We start from the raw sequence: 16,968 nt of genomic DNA, 5'->3' as shown, positions 1-16,968 counted from the left end.
AAATTAAATGTAAAAAATAGATTAAATTCAAAATGTTGCCATGGCTGCTAATTGAAACAAAATAAATTAAGTACTAAAATTACTAAAAATTAACTAAATTAACTAAAATTTTAATCTGAAAATAAAAATACTGAATATTTAATATTTAATCTTTTTTTATTTAATATAAAAAATTATATAATAAAAAGTTCATAATACTAAAATATCACTATAAGGGGGAAGAAGGATTTAATTGATTTTTCACAACAGCTCACCTATATGGTGTCACAAATTCTAGCATATAAGTAGAAACTGTCACTCCTCCAGAGAAGGATTAGATTATGCATTTATTTAATGGGAATGATGCAAGAAAATAATATTCATTCTCATCTTGCATTAGTTTTTAAACTTTGAAGGTTTTACAAATAACAAAAAATGAGCCGCATTCTGAATTGTAATTTTTTTTTTGCCGAAGCAAATAGAGTATAGTTTCTGAAAACAGTCAGGGGTGTTTTATTTATTTATTTAAAGTCCAGGAAAGCACTTACACCACCTCCTGTAACAACTCAACCACTTATATGTGGTCTTTGAAGTGTAAAGCCCCCTCAGCTCACGGCGAGTTACATACAGGCTCATTATTGATTTGCTGAAAGGCTGCCTGAATCATGGAGTTTGTAAGTGGATGTGGGGAAAGAGAAAAGAAAAATTGGGACGTGAATGCTTAATTCTTTCCCTCTGCACACTGTCACCATTGATTCACTGTTGGCGGCTCAAGCTCGCGGCTCTTTCTTGGACGTGGCCCTATATTTTTTAAGACTGCAGCAGCAAATAGCCACAAGGTCTTCTCTTAATCTAAGGTCTGGATGCATTGGATTTCCCTTTAACCTTCGTTGCCATAGAACTACCTAATCTTTCATCAATACTGACATGCATATGTGTTCAGACTACAAATAAGTAAAAACATACATACTATATGTTCTTCACAGGGTATTCATAACTCTACCATCCCAGTATCAAAAGGCTACAGTCAATGATTGCGGCCCCTCCAGTGTGTTTCACTGTCTACTTTTGATTTAAAGTGTTTACTGAAAGAGAAGCTGCAGGAGTGTGAGGAATGAATTTGTTCTAGGAGGTGACAGAGTGGGGAAGACTCCTGACGCCTCATTCCCTAAGCATTAGACACTGACATCCGGCATGACCTTGGAACTGGAACTTGATTGCAAGTGTTTGTTCACCGTTGATAGGCTTTACCGCCGCTTTCCTTTTAAGGTACAGACACCCATATAAGGAGAAATCACTTTTCCTGCACAAAAGGGACATATTGAGTTCCAAATTGTTTTATTTGATTCTTTTAACTGATGCATTGGTTAAAGTTTACTCTGTGGCAATAGACAAAACCCTTTAAAGGGAATGCTATGGATCTGTCTGCTGTTCATACTGCATGGCCAAACTGAATAAATAAAAAAAGACCATATATTTTTTATTAATAGGTTTGGCTGTATAAGCTAAACCCATTACTAATAGGCTAGACAAATGTTTTAATTAAATTGGGGCCTTTTTATGGTCCAACATTTCAATTGCCCTGTGCACAAAGCCAGGTCCATAAAACAATAGTTTAGTGCTAGTATCTGGGTACCTTAGCTTTATGTATCTTGGGGTAATTTTATCAATTTTAGGCCAAAAGATGTTTGGAGGCCATGAGGCAATGGCACTAAGCAATAAATACACCAGTTAGAATGTTATTTAATCAATATTGTTGCTGTGTTGTTGTAATTTGTGCAAGAGTTAACATTGGAAGCAACTGTGAAGTTTCTTTATTTAAGTCCTTTGAATTCACATTATTACACTGAAATATGGATTGTCTCAAATCAAACAACAACAAAACATTAATATACATGTGATAACTATCTATCTAAAAAGAGATTTAGTACACTGAATACCATAATGTATACTGCATATCAACATTAACAAAAAGAAGAAAATCCTCAAATACACCAAACTCTTCTTCCACTCATAATCTTTGGTAATGGGAAAACAAATACTTAACAAAAGAAAATACTGTATTATACTTTTCTACCTCATGTGGTTCTTTGTTGGTCCATAAAACAAAACATAAAAAAAAAATTCACATTAAAGAGTTAAAAAAGCAAACGGAACAAAGAAGTAAAAGGACAGATGGAATGACACACAGAAAGGAGTAAGAAAGTGTCACTAGGTATTGGAATACATCTATAGTCATCAAAACAGAAGGAGATTGTCATGCACGCTTCCCTAAAAAAAATAATATGCAGTACTATCAGCATTCAGATTAAATGGCTCACAAATGTAATTTTGGAGTTGTTTGACAAAATCTAAGCACACAAGCCCTTAACGTGGGACTATATATGTATATATGTGTGTGGTTTCTCTATTTTTCAAGGGGACACAGAACGATTGCTGGAGTTCAGCATGGAACCAAGGGGCACAAAGTAATCTCACAAACAATCAATCAGCTAGATGGAGCGCCACCATCAGCACCCCACAGTCTGAGACCCCCCCACCCCCCAGCACCTAGAGGGACACTTCATTGATCTTCATCCCTACAACCGGCTTGGAGCAATTCAACTGTAAGGTGTGTTTAAAACATGTGATTCTTTGCGTGTACAGTCAGACACAAGTGTGTGCTCAGTTAAGCATGAACGGAACATTTAGTGGTCCACGTATCCACCTCTGGTCAGATATTTAATACTTCATACATAAACAGTTTGACTCTGTATACAACACACACTTAATGTCATATTCCTACAGAACACAAAAACAAAGGTTCTTGCGTGGAACAGATGAAGGCCACCTGGCTTGTGAATGTCATCTTGTTGGTCCATTCAGGTACACTGATATAGTCCAAATATGCTTGTAACAAGCATGAACTCCACAATCAACTCTCTCTGGAGTCAAAAAAGACACGATGCAGACGCCTCTGACAAAAGAAACGTCGGGCCACGTGATTCAATCAGACTTGTCCTTCTTCTTGCCTCCACCAATGGGAACTTTACTGGCGACGGCGGAGCCGACAGCAGCCACGCCACCAGCCACGGCGGACACACTGCCCTTCACGAGCCCCACTCCCATCGCTGGAACAGCTGCAACTGAGGTAACTGCAGTTTTCGTGAGATCAAAGCTTTTGCCTCCTACCCAAGCAACTCCACCCACTGTTGCCCCAACGGCTCCCTTCGTGACACTGAACAGACCACCGGCCACCCTGGAGAACATGCCAGGCTGGGGTTGGGGGTGGTCTTTGTTGGTATCTTCAGGATATAAAATTAAGTGTTAATATTGAAAATATCACCAGATAAGATAAGATAATGGAGTAGCAGTCTAAAATAATAAAACAAAACAAATAAAATTTTTATAAAATAGAGGTGAATTAATAAAAAGACGTGAAAAAAAACGTATACAATGATATATACAATTTAAAATATATATATATATTTAATTAAAACATTCGCTTTCAATGAATATAATAAAAATGTATTAGCTGAAGAATTTTACCTAATTAAAAATACTAGCTATATTTTATTTAATTGCAATTATTTTTTTATTTCATTTTTCTTTAATGTTTTCACTTTCATTGAATTTAATAAACATAATGGGTGAAAAACTATACAATAAAAAAATTCTAGTCACGTTTGAATTAAAAGTAATTGTTAATTAGATTCATTTCATAGTTCAATTAAAGCGTTCACTGTCAATTAATAAAACAAATGTATGAAGTATGCTAATAAATGTGCCAGTCATATTTTTTTTTAAGTAATTATTTCATTTAATTTCATAATTCAATTAAACATTTTGCTTTCAATAAATTTAAATACAATTAAAATATATTAGGTGAATAACTAAAATGTAAAATATAAGCCCCATTTTAATTAAAAGTAATTATTAATAAGATTAATTAATTTCATACTTGATCACTTTCAATTTCTAAAATAAAATTATTAGGTGAAGAACTTCATTCAGTTAAATAAACTAGCCACATTTAATTAGTAATGAATAATTTCAATGAATTACGATTAAATTTTACTTTCACTTACAATGAGTAGAACACTTTAGAGTATCTGGCTACTGAATTCTATAAACAATATGAATGATTTACTTTATTAATGTTCTTTATTTGTAGATATAACCATTAAAATTCTAAGTTACTGCATTTAGTGAAATGTTTTGTTTTGAAACGTGTGCTTATGGCATCTTGCTTTAAAAGAAATGCCATTTGATTTGAAATGCTCTCATCTACAGCAATACCAGTCATACATTTTTAATGTCTAAACAGTTTTTAGAAAACAATTTGATAGCCAGATGTACTAAGACCTACTACTATAACCAGATTTACGAAAAAAGTAGTGCAATGCCCTAAATGTCAGTCTTGGATTGTGCAAGAGCACCACTATGTGGCACAAAGCGTTATCCTTCTCTTGCATGAAGCTGTACTAAGGACAGCTGTATAAAATAATTCATTTGACATGACTGTGCTAAAATAAAATGCTTGATTGCTAAAAAAAAACAAAAAAAAAAAAAAAAAAAAAAAAGGAATAACTGTTGCAAGTCACTTTTATGATGAAATGTCAGCATAACTTGCAGTAGCTACCTGCTGGAGGCTCATCCTTCAAGTATGCAGGCAACTCCTCCTGTTGCTGGTTTGTTTCACTCATTTTACTCTACATAAAAACAATGCAGTGGTAGTTAGAATACCCTCCTTAATTTTCCACAGGAAAAAAAAAAAACAACAACAATATTAATTTGTCTCCCAACAATCAAGAATTTGGGCGGGACCAGACACAGAAAACAAGGTGAAAGGTTAGCCCTAAAAACAAGCACTGACACAGAACAAGGCGGACCAGTTTACTCGGTCAATAAAAAGTAACCTGCAACACCCTGTCAACACTGCCAACAGGTAGACTGGACTATTTAAGCACAAATTAAATTACTGTGTACCAGATCCTCCATACCAAAGTTCATAAATGGTTTTTAGCAATAATTATGACAAGATGACTACTGAAATGATAAACCTTTATTTTCATTAGTAAACCTTATAAACATGCGGGATATTAAGAAATCATAATTAAATATTAACATGCAGCAGATTCAATATGAATCTGTAATGCAATGTCCCAATTTAATCATGTATTGTCCTTAAGTCATACCTAAAGGGACATTACCAAGGACAATAAATATAAAATAGAGCTCATTGAGCAGTATATTAATACGTGTACAGTTACACGTAAGCAATCATTGAATTGAGTAGAAATGCGTGAATGAATCAGGGTCTTGAGTCAACTTTATGACGTACCCAACCAGTGCATTATTAATATCAAGTCTGTCCTAAAGCGAACTCTAGTAAAGGGATGTCAGACTCATGTTATTGAATCGATTCTTTCGCATTTACAAGAACCTGTTCAAAATAAACCAAAAGAGTCAGCAACTCTTTTAAATCTAGACAAAAGTATTTCAGTAGCGTGGTCACATTTATAAATTAATTTATTAAATAAACTATCGTGTGTGTAAAACTACAATATTAAGTCATACACATATTTCCTGTGCGTTTTTGTAATATTTCTCCTATTATAAAACCTTCGACTGACACACTGAAACACGATAGACTACTATTTTGAAACCGTGAAAGACGGTTAACGGAATCGTTAACTCGGGAATCGTTTAATCCGGCTTTGTGAACGGTTTTAAACGATTCATTAAAACGACTCAAATGAATGATTCATTCATGAATCGAACATTGTTATAAACCTTAGCTGTTTCTAAATATGACGTGGCACTTGTGTGAGAAGTATTTTCTTTCCTCTGAATAAATAATAATAATCTGGGTTTAAATTAATTCCTTTTTACACTACATTTAAACGTTAGGTGAGAAAGAACAATAAGGGTTTGACAGGAAATTATATAGGTCACCTTTACGAAGAAAAAAAAAAGTTAACCAAGCGAAGGAAACTCCGACTTAAGAAACTAAAGAGCCAGAAGCAGATGTTGCTTTGAAGTTAATTACGTTAAGAAAATAGTGTTGGCCTTAGGTAAGAGATGCGTTAGAAAATCTAGACATTTTCTACCGAGTCAATATGCATCCCTTAATATAATTAATTAAAAAACAAATATCCACATCCCCTCGAAAAACATGCAGAAGGAAAACTTTGCCAGCTGTCGTGTATATACTTACGAGTTAGCTTCGTCTGCAGATGAAGTTTGAAACTTCTGTCTCCACCCCTTGTTTGTTTCAAAGGAAAACTATGCTGCTCCCTTCTGCTTTTTAGAAAGACACACGCTAAATTTAGGATGGATCTGCGACCTGACAAGACTTTTCTAATAAGACCTATCTTTGCATAATGTGTACGTGGCGTCCTAGCTGTTTTTAACCACGTACCAATGTAGACACAGGAGAGGAAGTGACGTTTCTGGTTCTTACCCTTTGTGTGTGTGTGTGTGTGTGTGTGTGTGTGTGTGTGTGTGTGTGTGTGTGTGTGTGTGCGTGTGTGTGTGTGTGTGTGTGTGTATAAAATAACTTCACTATACTCTCTGGCTGTGTGTGAAGTATGGTGAAAATGAAGGGTGTATCTGCTCTGTGCACCTGAGTTCTATGGTTTTCATTGACTGAGATCTGATAATGGACAAGGATCAATTAACTTGTCTTTCTTAGACAAAACCTATGAGGATACACAGCAAAGTGATAACAAAAAAAAATGCAAAGTTATATTTACTTGATAACTAGACTTCATGACTTCTTTGCCATGTAAAGTACTATACTCTAAGAAAAGTTAATAAAAATGGGGCCCAATGTGCTGTGTTATTTAAGGAATTTTCTGTATTGATTTTTCCTATGTTTAACTTGTATTTTGAATTACGCTTTTCATTGTGTGATTTTCAGTTAAAGGAAATGCCCGTAAACGTTACAAATAATGAAAACTATCAGTAGCTTTTACTAGTCTACTTTTTTTCTTAGCATGTATGTGATTTCTGCATTGCATCAATTTGCATGATTGTTAGCAACAGGTCGGTGTTCCATTCAGAACTGAATTAAGAATGCCTTTTAAATTTAACTTTTAGTTTGAACATGATGTAGAATTCCTATTTGAATTTCAGGTAAAGTTAAGTGAAATTCAAAGAAATTATTAGGCTATCACTGTTTCAAAGTGAAGTTTTCACAAATTCATATAATTTTCAGTTATCCATAAACATGTGTATTTTCATAATTGACATATGCGGTATTTCTGAAAATATTAGCACATTATTAATTAATCACAACATTCAATAATGAAATATTTTTGAATAATAACTCTTCCCCAGGTCAACATTGTGTAACCTACTGCTCATTCGTGGTGCTCTCTCTGTTCTCTACAACTAAGTATGCTAATACAATTATTTTATATTCATATTTCATATATAGGTAGATTTATAGAAAATGGGATAATGCAGGCTACATAGCCTACAATCAGCTGTTCATTAACTTAAAATAAATCCATCCATTGTGTCATGACCACATTATTCATTTTTAATAAGTCTTCAACATTTCCTTACTTAATATTCAATGTTTGAAATTCCTCACGTGTACATTTCATATATCTCATGGATTCATTTTTGTACTATGTTGTGAAAAACACATGCACTAATTTACCCAAAGGCCTTCAGAATGAAAACACTGGATTGCCAGTTGCTGTAACAATTCATCTGTTGTGTGATTGTGTTGAATTTCTTAATTTGCAATTCTGTAAATTCCACTTCATGTCATTCAAGTTCAACATCCTGTGAGCTTTGGCCAGTATACTCATGAAATGAAAAGAGTCAGTTCTTGAATCTGAATTTTGCCCCAATATGTAAAGCAAAACTGTTATGTTTTCCATAGAGTTTAAGTGCGCCAACTTCAGTAAACTGTGGATTGCATATAATAAGATTTTTTATTATTTAAACCCATTAATCTAGCATTTTCTATTGGCTGTTGATCTGCAGCAGCTGTAACAGGGATGTTTTCCCGCTCTTATTCATAAAATGACGTACTTCCTGTATTGTCAAGTAGCTTGTAATGTTTTGCGGGAACGGTGGACTCGCACAGATTCAAACATGACATTTATTTTGCAGTAGATATCACGTTGATATATTTGTAATTCTCGGTCTGTTATTTTGTCGCGAGGGATATCATCGGTTCGCTGCTGTTCTTTTTGATTGTCTTCCCTTCCTCAGACCGGTAAACAAATACAGAGGCAAGTAACGCAAACTAATTACTTATTTGTTTGTTTTATATAGTAGATGCATTTAACTTTTGGAAAGCGTATTTCAGATTATTAGCCAAAATCATGTATTCTCGCATTTTCTAGCTGCTATATTGAATGTTTAAAGCAATATCAATGGTTTTGATATGAGGTCATATTTAATGCAGTATTTCATCTTTGGCTGCATTGTAACTTAGCTGCGACGCCAGCGAATCACATACAATGTTCACTTACAACTCATTACACAGTGAAAGTGCAGATTATAGCTTTACAAAGCGACATGGGTGATTATTACGACACAAAGAACGCACCCTGAAGCGATGTTTATATGTAGTAATGCGCCATATTGTTGTTTTTTATTTCTTTTTTAAAAAACGCATCAGATTTTAAAGCCTTTGCTTAAGTGATTGTTACTTAACATTTAACAATTAGGTATTTCGTCAACATTGGGTACTTTAATGCCACAGCTTGGATGATTTTGATGTAATTATCAAATTAACGTAAACTGAAAATTGATGTACAGTTTTTGTTTGCCTTTAACTCTCATTGCAAAAAAAAGAAATAATAAATTCTTATAAAAAAATAATCTGTCTTAACACAAGTGGCCCTAGTTGTTGCTATATTTGAAGAAACACCCAATAATGATTTCTGTATTATTTTAGTGATATCACTAGACTTTGCTTTGTTCATTTTTCTCCCCAAACTAATTTTAAAATATTTAAATTTAAAATATTTTAAATTACACACTTTCAATGTATTGGATTAATAAACTTCCGTCCAAATATTATACCCTGTTCCCTCAGTTTGCTGCACTTTGGCCACTGAGTGGTAGCATTTAGTTAACTTAAGACTTCTAGATAGTGTGCAGATGGTAGTCATCAGTTTTGCGACCTTGTTTTCTGCAGTCTAAACTTTATTGAATGTAATCAGAAAAAAGACCATGTACTACAAAATAGCAAGAAAATGTCTTCTACGTGAGGGTCTTTGTGCATTTCAAGTTATGGAGTTCAGTATAATGAATCCTTCTCTGAATGAACGCATTTAATCATAGTGGTCACTGTATCATTTTTGTTTGTTTTATTATTATTAATAACAATAATAATCATCATCATCTTATGGTTTCTAAGGCAACATGGATTTTTTCCCCCTAGGATGGCAAAGCTGAATTTTTAGCAGACTTCTGTCCATTTTGTGCACCAATAACATTTGAGTGTAAGTTGTGCTCATTTGTCTCTAGTGGACTTTTTGATGAACAAAGTTCAAAAGAATGTGAATTAGTTGACTTGTCTTTTGAAATTGTGACAGCAGGGGGCACTAAATGACAGGGCCTCATCCATGAGATGGAGAAACTGGTCTCTGTAACTGTAGCTGTGTCTCCAGATCATGCATGGGGGGGCAGCAGACATCAAAAAATAGCTATATACAAGGTTGGACACTGAACTGATTTGAAGTGTGTATTTACCTTTTATGTGTGGAGTTTTAAAGTCCGCTTTTGATATTTGACAAATATCTCCCAGTACTAAAATGGATCTAGAGGCTTTTAGTCTTATGTCTCCCCCGTCTCTAATATTAGTATAAAAATATTAAAACTGCCTGAAGCATAACATTCCATACTTAATGAATCTTCCATCTTAGTCCTTTTTTTGATGCTTCTCATCAAACAGCTGAACTAATTAAGCTCAATTAGTCAGCAGTGAGAGGCCAGAGATGTGTGCTAATATCAGCACAATGACCCTGTGCTGTCTTACTAACTCTGAGTCTGACAGCCAGCTCATTCCTGCCCTGACTGCCCGTTGCTAACCTCTTCTCCATGGTTTCAGTCACACCACTGCTCCTGTTGGTTTTTGCCTCTTCTTTGGCGTGAAGCCCCTGTGCCTATGATTAGTGAAGTCTTTGTGAGACAGCAGACAGTTTTGCTTATTTGTCTGCATATTTCCCCCCCACCCCAATTTTGTAAGGTTTTTTTTCTTCAACTTTGCATTCATCAGTAGTTTAAAAATTTTTGGGGTTTTCTTTCATACTTAAGGAATTTTTTATTTTTTTATTTAGAGTCCCAGATTGTGACAAAACCGAGAAACGCATTGTACTGCAGACTTCTCAGTGCTGTTTGTGCAAGGCTTATTAAGCTCAGCTGTGAAATATTGGATGTACGCAGCAGTGTCTCTGTGCTTAGTAGGGAGACAAAGGCAGTGGCCTCCCATCCCCTGTAGTTTTTAATAGTTCTGTGGGAGTAGCCATTACAGCAGTGGAGGTGGAAGAGAGGAATCTCATAAGGACCGGTCTTGATGCACTTAAAAAGATTAAATAACTAGCAAATGACTAATTCAGTTTTGTCAGAGTTGAATTGAGTTGAGTTATAGCCACTTGCAGTGTGTTTTGGTTTGCGGGTTGCCAGATTTAGTTCAGTCTGGTAGTTGTTTATCACTCAGCACACTGACCCGTTTTCATTGTGAATGTGATATCTGTGCCTCCTTCGGCTGTGATAAGGTTTGTTGTTGAAAGGCCTGTCTTTATCGTATTTGTATGCTGTGACGCAGGCCTTGTTTTATAGGATGTATCTTTGTATCCACTCCTCTTACCTTTTACTCTCTCTCTCTCCGTCTCTTTCTGTCCCAGCCGTCGTGGTCCATCATTCATCCTTAGAAGACGTCAGAGGCTTGAGAAATGGCCTCTCACGGCTCCAGGCATCTTCCTCACCTATCGCTTCCCACAAACTCTTTATTGGATTCTACCTCTGCATCATCTAACTTTTCACTTTTTTTGTGTGTCTAAATGGCCCCCTCCTTTCTCCTCCAGCTGGGTTTGTTGACACGCAGTCAATCCTGGACACTTTCAGCCCCCTCACCCATCTCTTGTACCCGTTCCCCTTCCCTGAGCCATAAAGCTGCCACAGCTGTTGGCAGTTGAACCAAAGTGGGAGGGACACATTAAATATATTACAGCCATTAGCTTGTTGGGGCTTGACAGGTTTAATACATTGTAGCTTTATGCCAGCTAAAGGCAGGACACAGCAGAGCTCTGCTGTGATTTTAATTACTTTTAAATATTGCAATGAACCTAATCAGGAGAGGTGTATATATGAAATGGCAACAAGCAAATATCATCATTTACAAAAAAAGGCATGTGTAACAGTTTGTTTTAATTAAGACAGATTTTAAAGATGTGTTTACTATTAATGTAAAATCTGTTCTTTATCATATAATTCAGCATTCTATTTGATATTTAGAATATCTATTCTGCCTAATTTTTCTTCAACTTTGTGATTTTTTTTATAAGTTTTTTTTTTTCTCAGATGGTTAAAAATTGTCACAGGTTTAAGACATTTAAATTTGAAAGTGATGGTATTGTAATATTTGCATGTCGAATTGTGACTAGTTATTTCAATTAAGAAATTTATTCTCTCCACAGGCCCCAATTCAACAGAACATTTTGAATTAATATTAGTTTTGATAATTTAAATGTAGTAATTAAACGTTTGGGGTAATTTTATGTAAAATCTGCATTTATATGATAAACTACAGTAGGAACAATAATATTTTGTGAGATTTTAGTAAAATTTTACATTTTAGTTTTAAGTTATCTTTAAGCTTGGCATAAAACTGAAGCTTACTTAAATCTTTAATAATATTGCATTGTTACAAAGACTGTTATTTCCTTCTGAAAATCTAGTTGAATACTATACGAAAGTCGAAGCATACAAAAATAAAAATGAATGCCCCTTTCCAGGTATGAACATGAGCAAGGCGAAGTCGAGTAGGGACAGAAGGATCGCTCCGCCCGGCGTCACAAGGGTGACTCGCAGTTCCATCAACCCTCAGGTCTCTCGGCGCTCTAAACCCACAGATTCAGGCCTGGTGGATGACCTCAGCCTCATGAGCGTGAGTGAACAGCAGGCCTCATTAGCACGGTGAGACAACACAACCTTCTGTTTGGCCTTCCAACGAACAATCAGTGATTTAAAAAAAGCTCTGTATCCTAGCAAGAACAAGCATTTGTAAAACATGGTTTCATGAAATCTAGTTTAAAACTTTGCAACATTATTTTCCTTCACACTTCAACTATCAAAGGAAAAAAATTATGTAAACTGAAAATAGCTTTTTATTAATTTTTAACAAAAAAAACTGTCAACCACAAACTTAACTTTTTCAGAAAAAAATAAACACTGCTGTTTAAAAAAACAAAACAAAACTGATTTGACATTTTAACGTTTTTACTGTAAACTAAAATTACAAAAAATCACTTGAGTTGTAATTATTAAATGGGGAGAAACGCTTGATGGAAAAAGTCTTCAAATCTGAAAGCTAAATTGAAATGTTTTTAAATAGTTTTAAGGACAACTTAAAGAATTACTAATAAAGCTAATTGAACTTATTAATAGATGTATAAGTACTACAACACTGCATTTAATCATAGGCTATATCATTTAAAGGTCTAACAGATGCTAGTAAGTATTAAAAGTAATGATTTCATATCTCTTTTTTTTTTTTGTAAACGCACGTCATTTTTTAAAATATGTTTTGTTTTTAGCATGTTTATTTTTCCTTGCCTTTCCCCACCACTTTTCTTTAGGAAAGGGAAGTCCTACCAGAGTTCATCTCCCAGCACTAAGGCCGTTGTCTCCTCGCCCTCTGGCAGCTCTGTCCCGTGCGGGGCTTTGGAAACTATCGGCCGGCTGATGAAGCTCGGCCGGGTGCGAAACATTGTGGTGGTTGCTGGAGCAGGTATCAGCACAGGCAGCGGTATACCAGACTTCAGGTGGATGCTCAAAACATTCCAACTACTTCTGAACCACTGTTTCACTCGGCTAACAGCTGTTTTTGTATCAGGACGCCAGGGACGGGTCTTTATGCGAACCTTGCGAAGTATGACATCCCTTATCCAGAGGCCATCTTTAACATCGACTACTTCTCTGACAACCCTCATCCTTTCTTCTCATTGGCTAAAGAGCTGTACCCTGGACACCACCGTCCAAACTATGTTCACTATTTCATCCGTATGCTGCATCAGAAGGGCCTGCTGCTCCGTATGTACACTCAGAACATCGATGGGCTCGAAAAACGTGAGATTAAAATTTAGAGACCTATTACATCACTCTTAAATGTTAAATTTGCAGTGTTACCTATTAAAATGTTCTTTACTCCCACTGTAGTATGCGGTATCCCAGATGACAAACTTGTGGAGGCTCATGGGAGTTTTGCCACTGCTGCCTGCCACCTCTGCTATACGCCTTATCCTGCCGAGGAAGCCAAGGTCATCTAAATTGGCCTGAGTGATCTTAATTACAGTATTGAATTCAATTTAGTGCGCACTACATAATTTTCTTTTCTTTTTCACTATCAGCAAGCTATAATGAATGGCAACGTTCCCATCTGTACATTTTGTGCCGGGGCAGTCAAACCTAACGTCGTGTTCTTTGGAGAAGATCTGCCGGAAAAGTACTTTCAACATGCTCAAGATTTCCCAAAAGCTGACCTTCTCATGATCATGGGCACTTCTTTAAAGGTAGACGTTGTTGTTATTATTATCACTTCTATTATTTTAACCATGATGTACAAGCCATTTTTTGTGTTTAAGCGACGGGTCTTTTACAGTTCAATTGTTGTACTCCATCTAAAACTAATAAATTCTAAATAGCATTTTGGTAATTTATTAACTTATACGCCAGCTTTGAACCCTTTATTTCATTTAATATATTGATATTATTACTTTAAGTGGTTTCATTGGAATATTTGTTCATAAAAAAAAAATAACCATATAACTAAATGTTATTAAAAAAAAATGTGAGAAGTCATAATACATTTAAGTTTTGAGGTTGGTATGGTTTTTTTTTTTTTTTATTACTTTTTATAGTCTCTTATGCTTACAATACATTAACTTGATTAAAAACAGAATACATTTATAACTTTAAAGTTCCGTTTTTTTTTTTTTTTTTTACTTTAATGTTATTTTATTTCTGTGACTTTAAAGCTGATTCAGCAGGCATTACTCCAGTCTTCAGTTGAAGATTGTTTTATCAATGTTGAAAACAGCTGCTTAATATTTTTGTGGAAACCTAAATACCTTAAGGTTTTTTTTTTCTCAAGAAAAGAACTGCATTAAAAGGGAATTTTAAATGGTAATCTCTTGTCACTTTAAATCAGTTTAATTGGTCTTTGCTGAATAAGAGTATCCGTTAATCTTTCTGCTTTGTGGCAGATCGAGCCTTTTGCTAGCCTGGTCAACACCGTGAAGTCCACAGTGCCTCGTCTGCTGCTGAACCGTGATCCAGTTGGGCCCTTTGAACGGAGGCCCCTGAGGAGGGCTGACTACATGGAGCTGGGAGATCTCTCTGATTCGGTCCGAAAGCTTGCAGAGATCCTGGGATGGCATTCTGAGATTCAAGACCTGATGAACAGCCATGAAAATGGGCTTTTTTCTTATACTGACCCCAGCAATAGCAGCGGTGAGAACAGTGACTCGTCAGAGACTGACAGCATGCACTAATGTCATCTACAGGCTTTGTATGTTTAAAATCACGGAGTATGGCAATGGACACCTAGCAAGGCTTCAAAACCCACAGTGATGTTTATGTATATCCTTACATCTGAATATTTTCGGATATCATTGTTCTTACCAGTAGTAACAGCCAGTTTGACTGTATCTGGGCAGCCTTTTCCTGAAACAGATAAACCGCATCCTTGTTTGATCAGACAGTGAAACTTGGCCGTGTTTCTGGGGGGATTAGACTACATTTTTGTTGGGTTTATAATTATTATCTGCATAATGTCTGCCGCTCATTTTGACTGAAAACCTGCTTCTGAATTCCTTATAAATTCTAGCACTTATACTCTTTATGGAAAGCCATAATGAATAAGCAGAAAACTGTAATTACATCACATCTGCACATCCCGATTCAAATAGAAAGACCTGTTTAGAATGCAAAATGTCTGCTTTTTAAGGTAAAATAAAAGTTTTTATCAGACCCTGAAATGTGGGACTTAGTTTAGGACCACTATGAACCCAAAATGTGTTATAAGGCTCCTTTAGCATTCTACAAACTATATTCAAAACGTAAGGTTTGTGGTGTGCAGAGTTAATGTATAAAATTGGAAATAATGTGCGTTTTGTATGTAAATGTGTATGTCTATATATTTGTTTGCTAGTTGTAAGTCATTTGGTATCCAGTGAGTCAGTTTGGCCCCAGCGAGTGAACGGTGCTAAATTAGCATGGGAGGCATGACCTCCCAAGTGTGCAGTGCCCCCACTGTGTGTTTTCACAGGCACTGCAGCTTCCAAGCAGGAGCTCCAACCCCTCCAAAACTCTAATAAATGTCTTTGGTCGGCAACAAAGAACCCCAATATCCTGCTGCTGTGTGTATGTGTGAGGTTCTGTGTATGACAACGGCTGTGAGCGCAATTAGATTTTTGCACAGGATCAGTGAAGTAGCTGGTAATTACCAGACTGCTGTGATCATATCAGTTCATGTCCCTCAGTGATTTTGGCACATTGAGAAATATGGGTGAAAAGCCAGAGTGACTGTTAAATGTTTGTCCATTTTCGTTTCTTTATTCATATATGCTGGTTGCCATGTTTGTTTTGTTGAAGCCTGTTTACCAGCTGTCTTTTAGATTCATGGAATGATTTTGTTAAAAATGGGACTCTGTTGCCTCTCCAGTTAAAGCTTGCATTTGTTGTTGTTAACATTCTCGCCATTTGTACTTCTGAATATTAAAATGCTGCTTTTTTATTATATCTTGTTATTAAAGATTTCATCTTATGGTATTTAATACATATTCATGGCTTTGTCTCTTCAGTTTTGTTCATCTTATTTACAAATATTGTTCAACTATGGAGTATTCAATTTACCATGTTTTTTCATTGAAAGCAAATTTCACACTGGATTTGGATACAAATCATCTTAGTGAAGCAGCAGTTGGATTCAATATATGGAAAACAACTATTTGATCATGTAAAAAAAAAAAAAGTCTTTCTCCCCTAATGGTCATATTTAATGTGATTTATAATCTTGCAGTAATCACACTAGGCTTAGTGATGTTAAATTAGCATTTTTTATATTCACAACCAAAATTACAAAATTGAAATGTTTCTGCATGCAATAAGTGAATTACGCTACTAGTTTTCTTTTTAATTTATTGCAAACGTTTGTCTGAAATGAAAAATTGTTGAATTTCCTGATTTTTTTTTTTTTACATTTTAAAACCAAGCCCATTTCTTCTGATTTTACAGTGGTTATAAAAGAGGAGTACTGGGCCTTGTGAAATATTCACAAGCTTTTAAATCAAAAGATAGTAACCAGAAATCCTTAGAAAACCTGAATTTAAATACCTAACAATCATTAGAAAAAAAGAAAATGCCACCTCTAAAAACATTGAAAAAAAAAATGTATAGAAAATTTTGTAGCTAAAAATAATATAGAACTTTAGAAAATACACTAATTTAAAACCCCAGGCATAAAGTGGTGGGAAAACATGCAATGCACATTTTGCAAAAACAAAGTGCAAGACAAACTTTTTTTTTTTTTTAGCACAAGTGATATCATGGCTTGTCGTGGCATAACATTTCAAAAGACATTGAAGTATTTTGAAACATCATGGAACAGGTTTCTTCCAACTGTGAACCAGCAACAGCCACAGACTGCTTAATAAATACAAACCTAAATGAACAGCTTTTCTTAAGGGTAAATGTCATTAAGCCTTTATAATTCATTAATGAAGACCAAGTGCATTTACTTGTGCACAGAGACAC

The 16,968-nt window shown here is 35.2% G+C and overlaps 2 protein-coding genes across 2 annotated transcripts; one reads left to right on the top strand and one right to left on the bottom strand.

Annotated features, from left to right (window-relative positions):
- Positions 1-1,778: 1,778 nt before the first annotated feature.
- On the bottom strand, positions 1,779-4,738 carry tmem263 (transmembrane protein 263). Its single transcript, XM_059506684.1, has 2 exons — positions 4,601-4,738; positions 1,779-3,263 (listed from the first exon to the last, which is right to left on the bottom strand). Exons 1-2 carry the CDS (start codon positions 4,662-4,664, stop codon positions 2,965-2,967), a joined length of 363 nt encoding a protein of 120 aa, XP_059362667.1. The 5' UTR covers positions 4,665-4,738; the 3' UTR covers positions 1,779-2,964.
- A 3,284-nt stretch (positions 4,739-8,022) lies between these two features.
- Positions 8,023-15,221, top strand: si:dkey-103i16.6 (uncharacterized protein LOC557125 homolog). The gene is made up of 7 exons (XM_059506683.1): positions 8,023-8,213; positions 11,949-12,129; positions 12,792-12,977; positions 13,049-13,281; positions 13,372-13,472; positions 13,563-13,724; positions 14,418-15,221. The coding sequence occupies exons 2-7, from the start codon at positions 11,951-11,953 to the stop codon at positions 14,703-14,705; spliced, it is 1,149 nt and encodes a 382-aa protein (XP_059362666.1). The 5' UTR covers positions 8,023-8,213; positions 11,949-11,950; the 3' UTR covers positions 14,706-15,221.
- The last annotated feature ends 1,747 nt before the right edge of the window (positions 15,222-16,968 follow it).

The sequence above is a fragment of the Carassius carassius genome, chromosome 23, assembly GCF_963082965.1.
Source record: "Carassius carassius chromosome 23, fCarCar2.1, whole genome shotgun sequence".
NCBI classification, from domain to species: domain Eukaryota; kingdom Metazoa; phylum Chordata; class Actinopteri; order Cypriniformes; family Cyprinidae; genus Carassius; species Carassius carassius.
Note: the sequence above shows the minus strand (reverse complement) of the source record. Positions and strands in the feature narration are given on the sequence as shown.

Excerpts from the sequence above, each read along its gene's own strand:
- tmem263 (XM_059506684.1), bottom strand. The coding sequence starts at position 4,664 with ATGAGTGAAACAAACCAGCAACAGGAGGAGTTGCCTGCATACTTGAAG. Across the intron at positions 3,264-4,600 it reads GAAGGATGAGCCTCCAGCAG|ATACCAACAAAGACCACCCC; the intron begins GTAGCTACTGCA and ends TATATCCTGAAG.
- si:dkey-103i16.6 (XM_059506683.1), top strand. The coding sequence starts at position 11,951 with ATGAACATGAGCAAGGCGAAGTCGAGTAGGGACAGAAGGATCGCTCCG. Across the intron at positions 12,130-12,791 it reads CAGCAGGCCTCATTAGCACG|GAAAGGGAAGTCCTACCAGA; the intron begins GTGAGACAACAC and ends ACTTTTCTTTAG. Across the intron at positions 12,978-13,048 it reads AGCGGTATACCAGACTTCAG|GACGCCAGGGACGGGTCTTT; the intron begins GTGGATGCTCAA and ends TTTTTGTATCAG.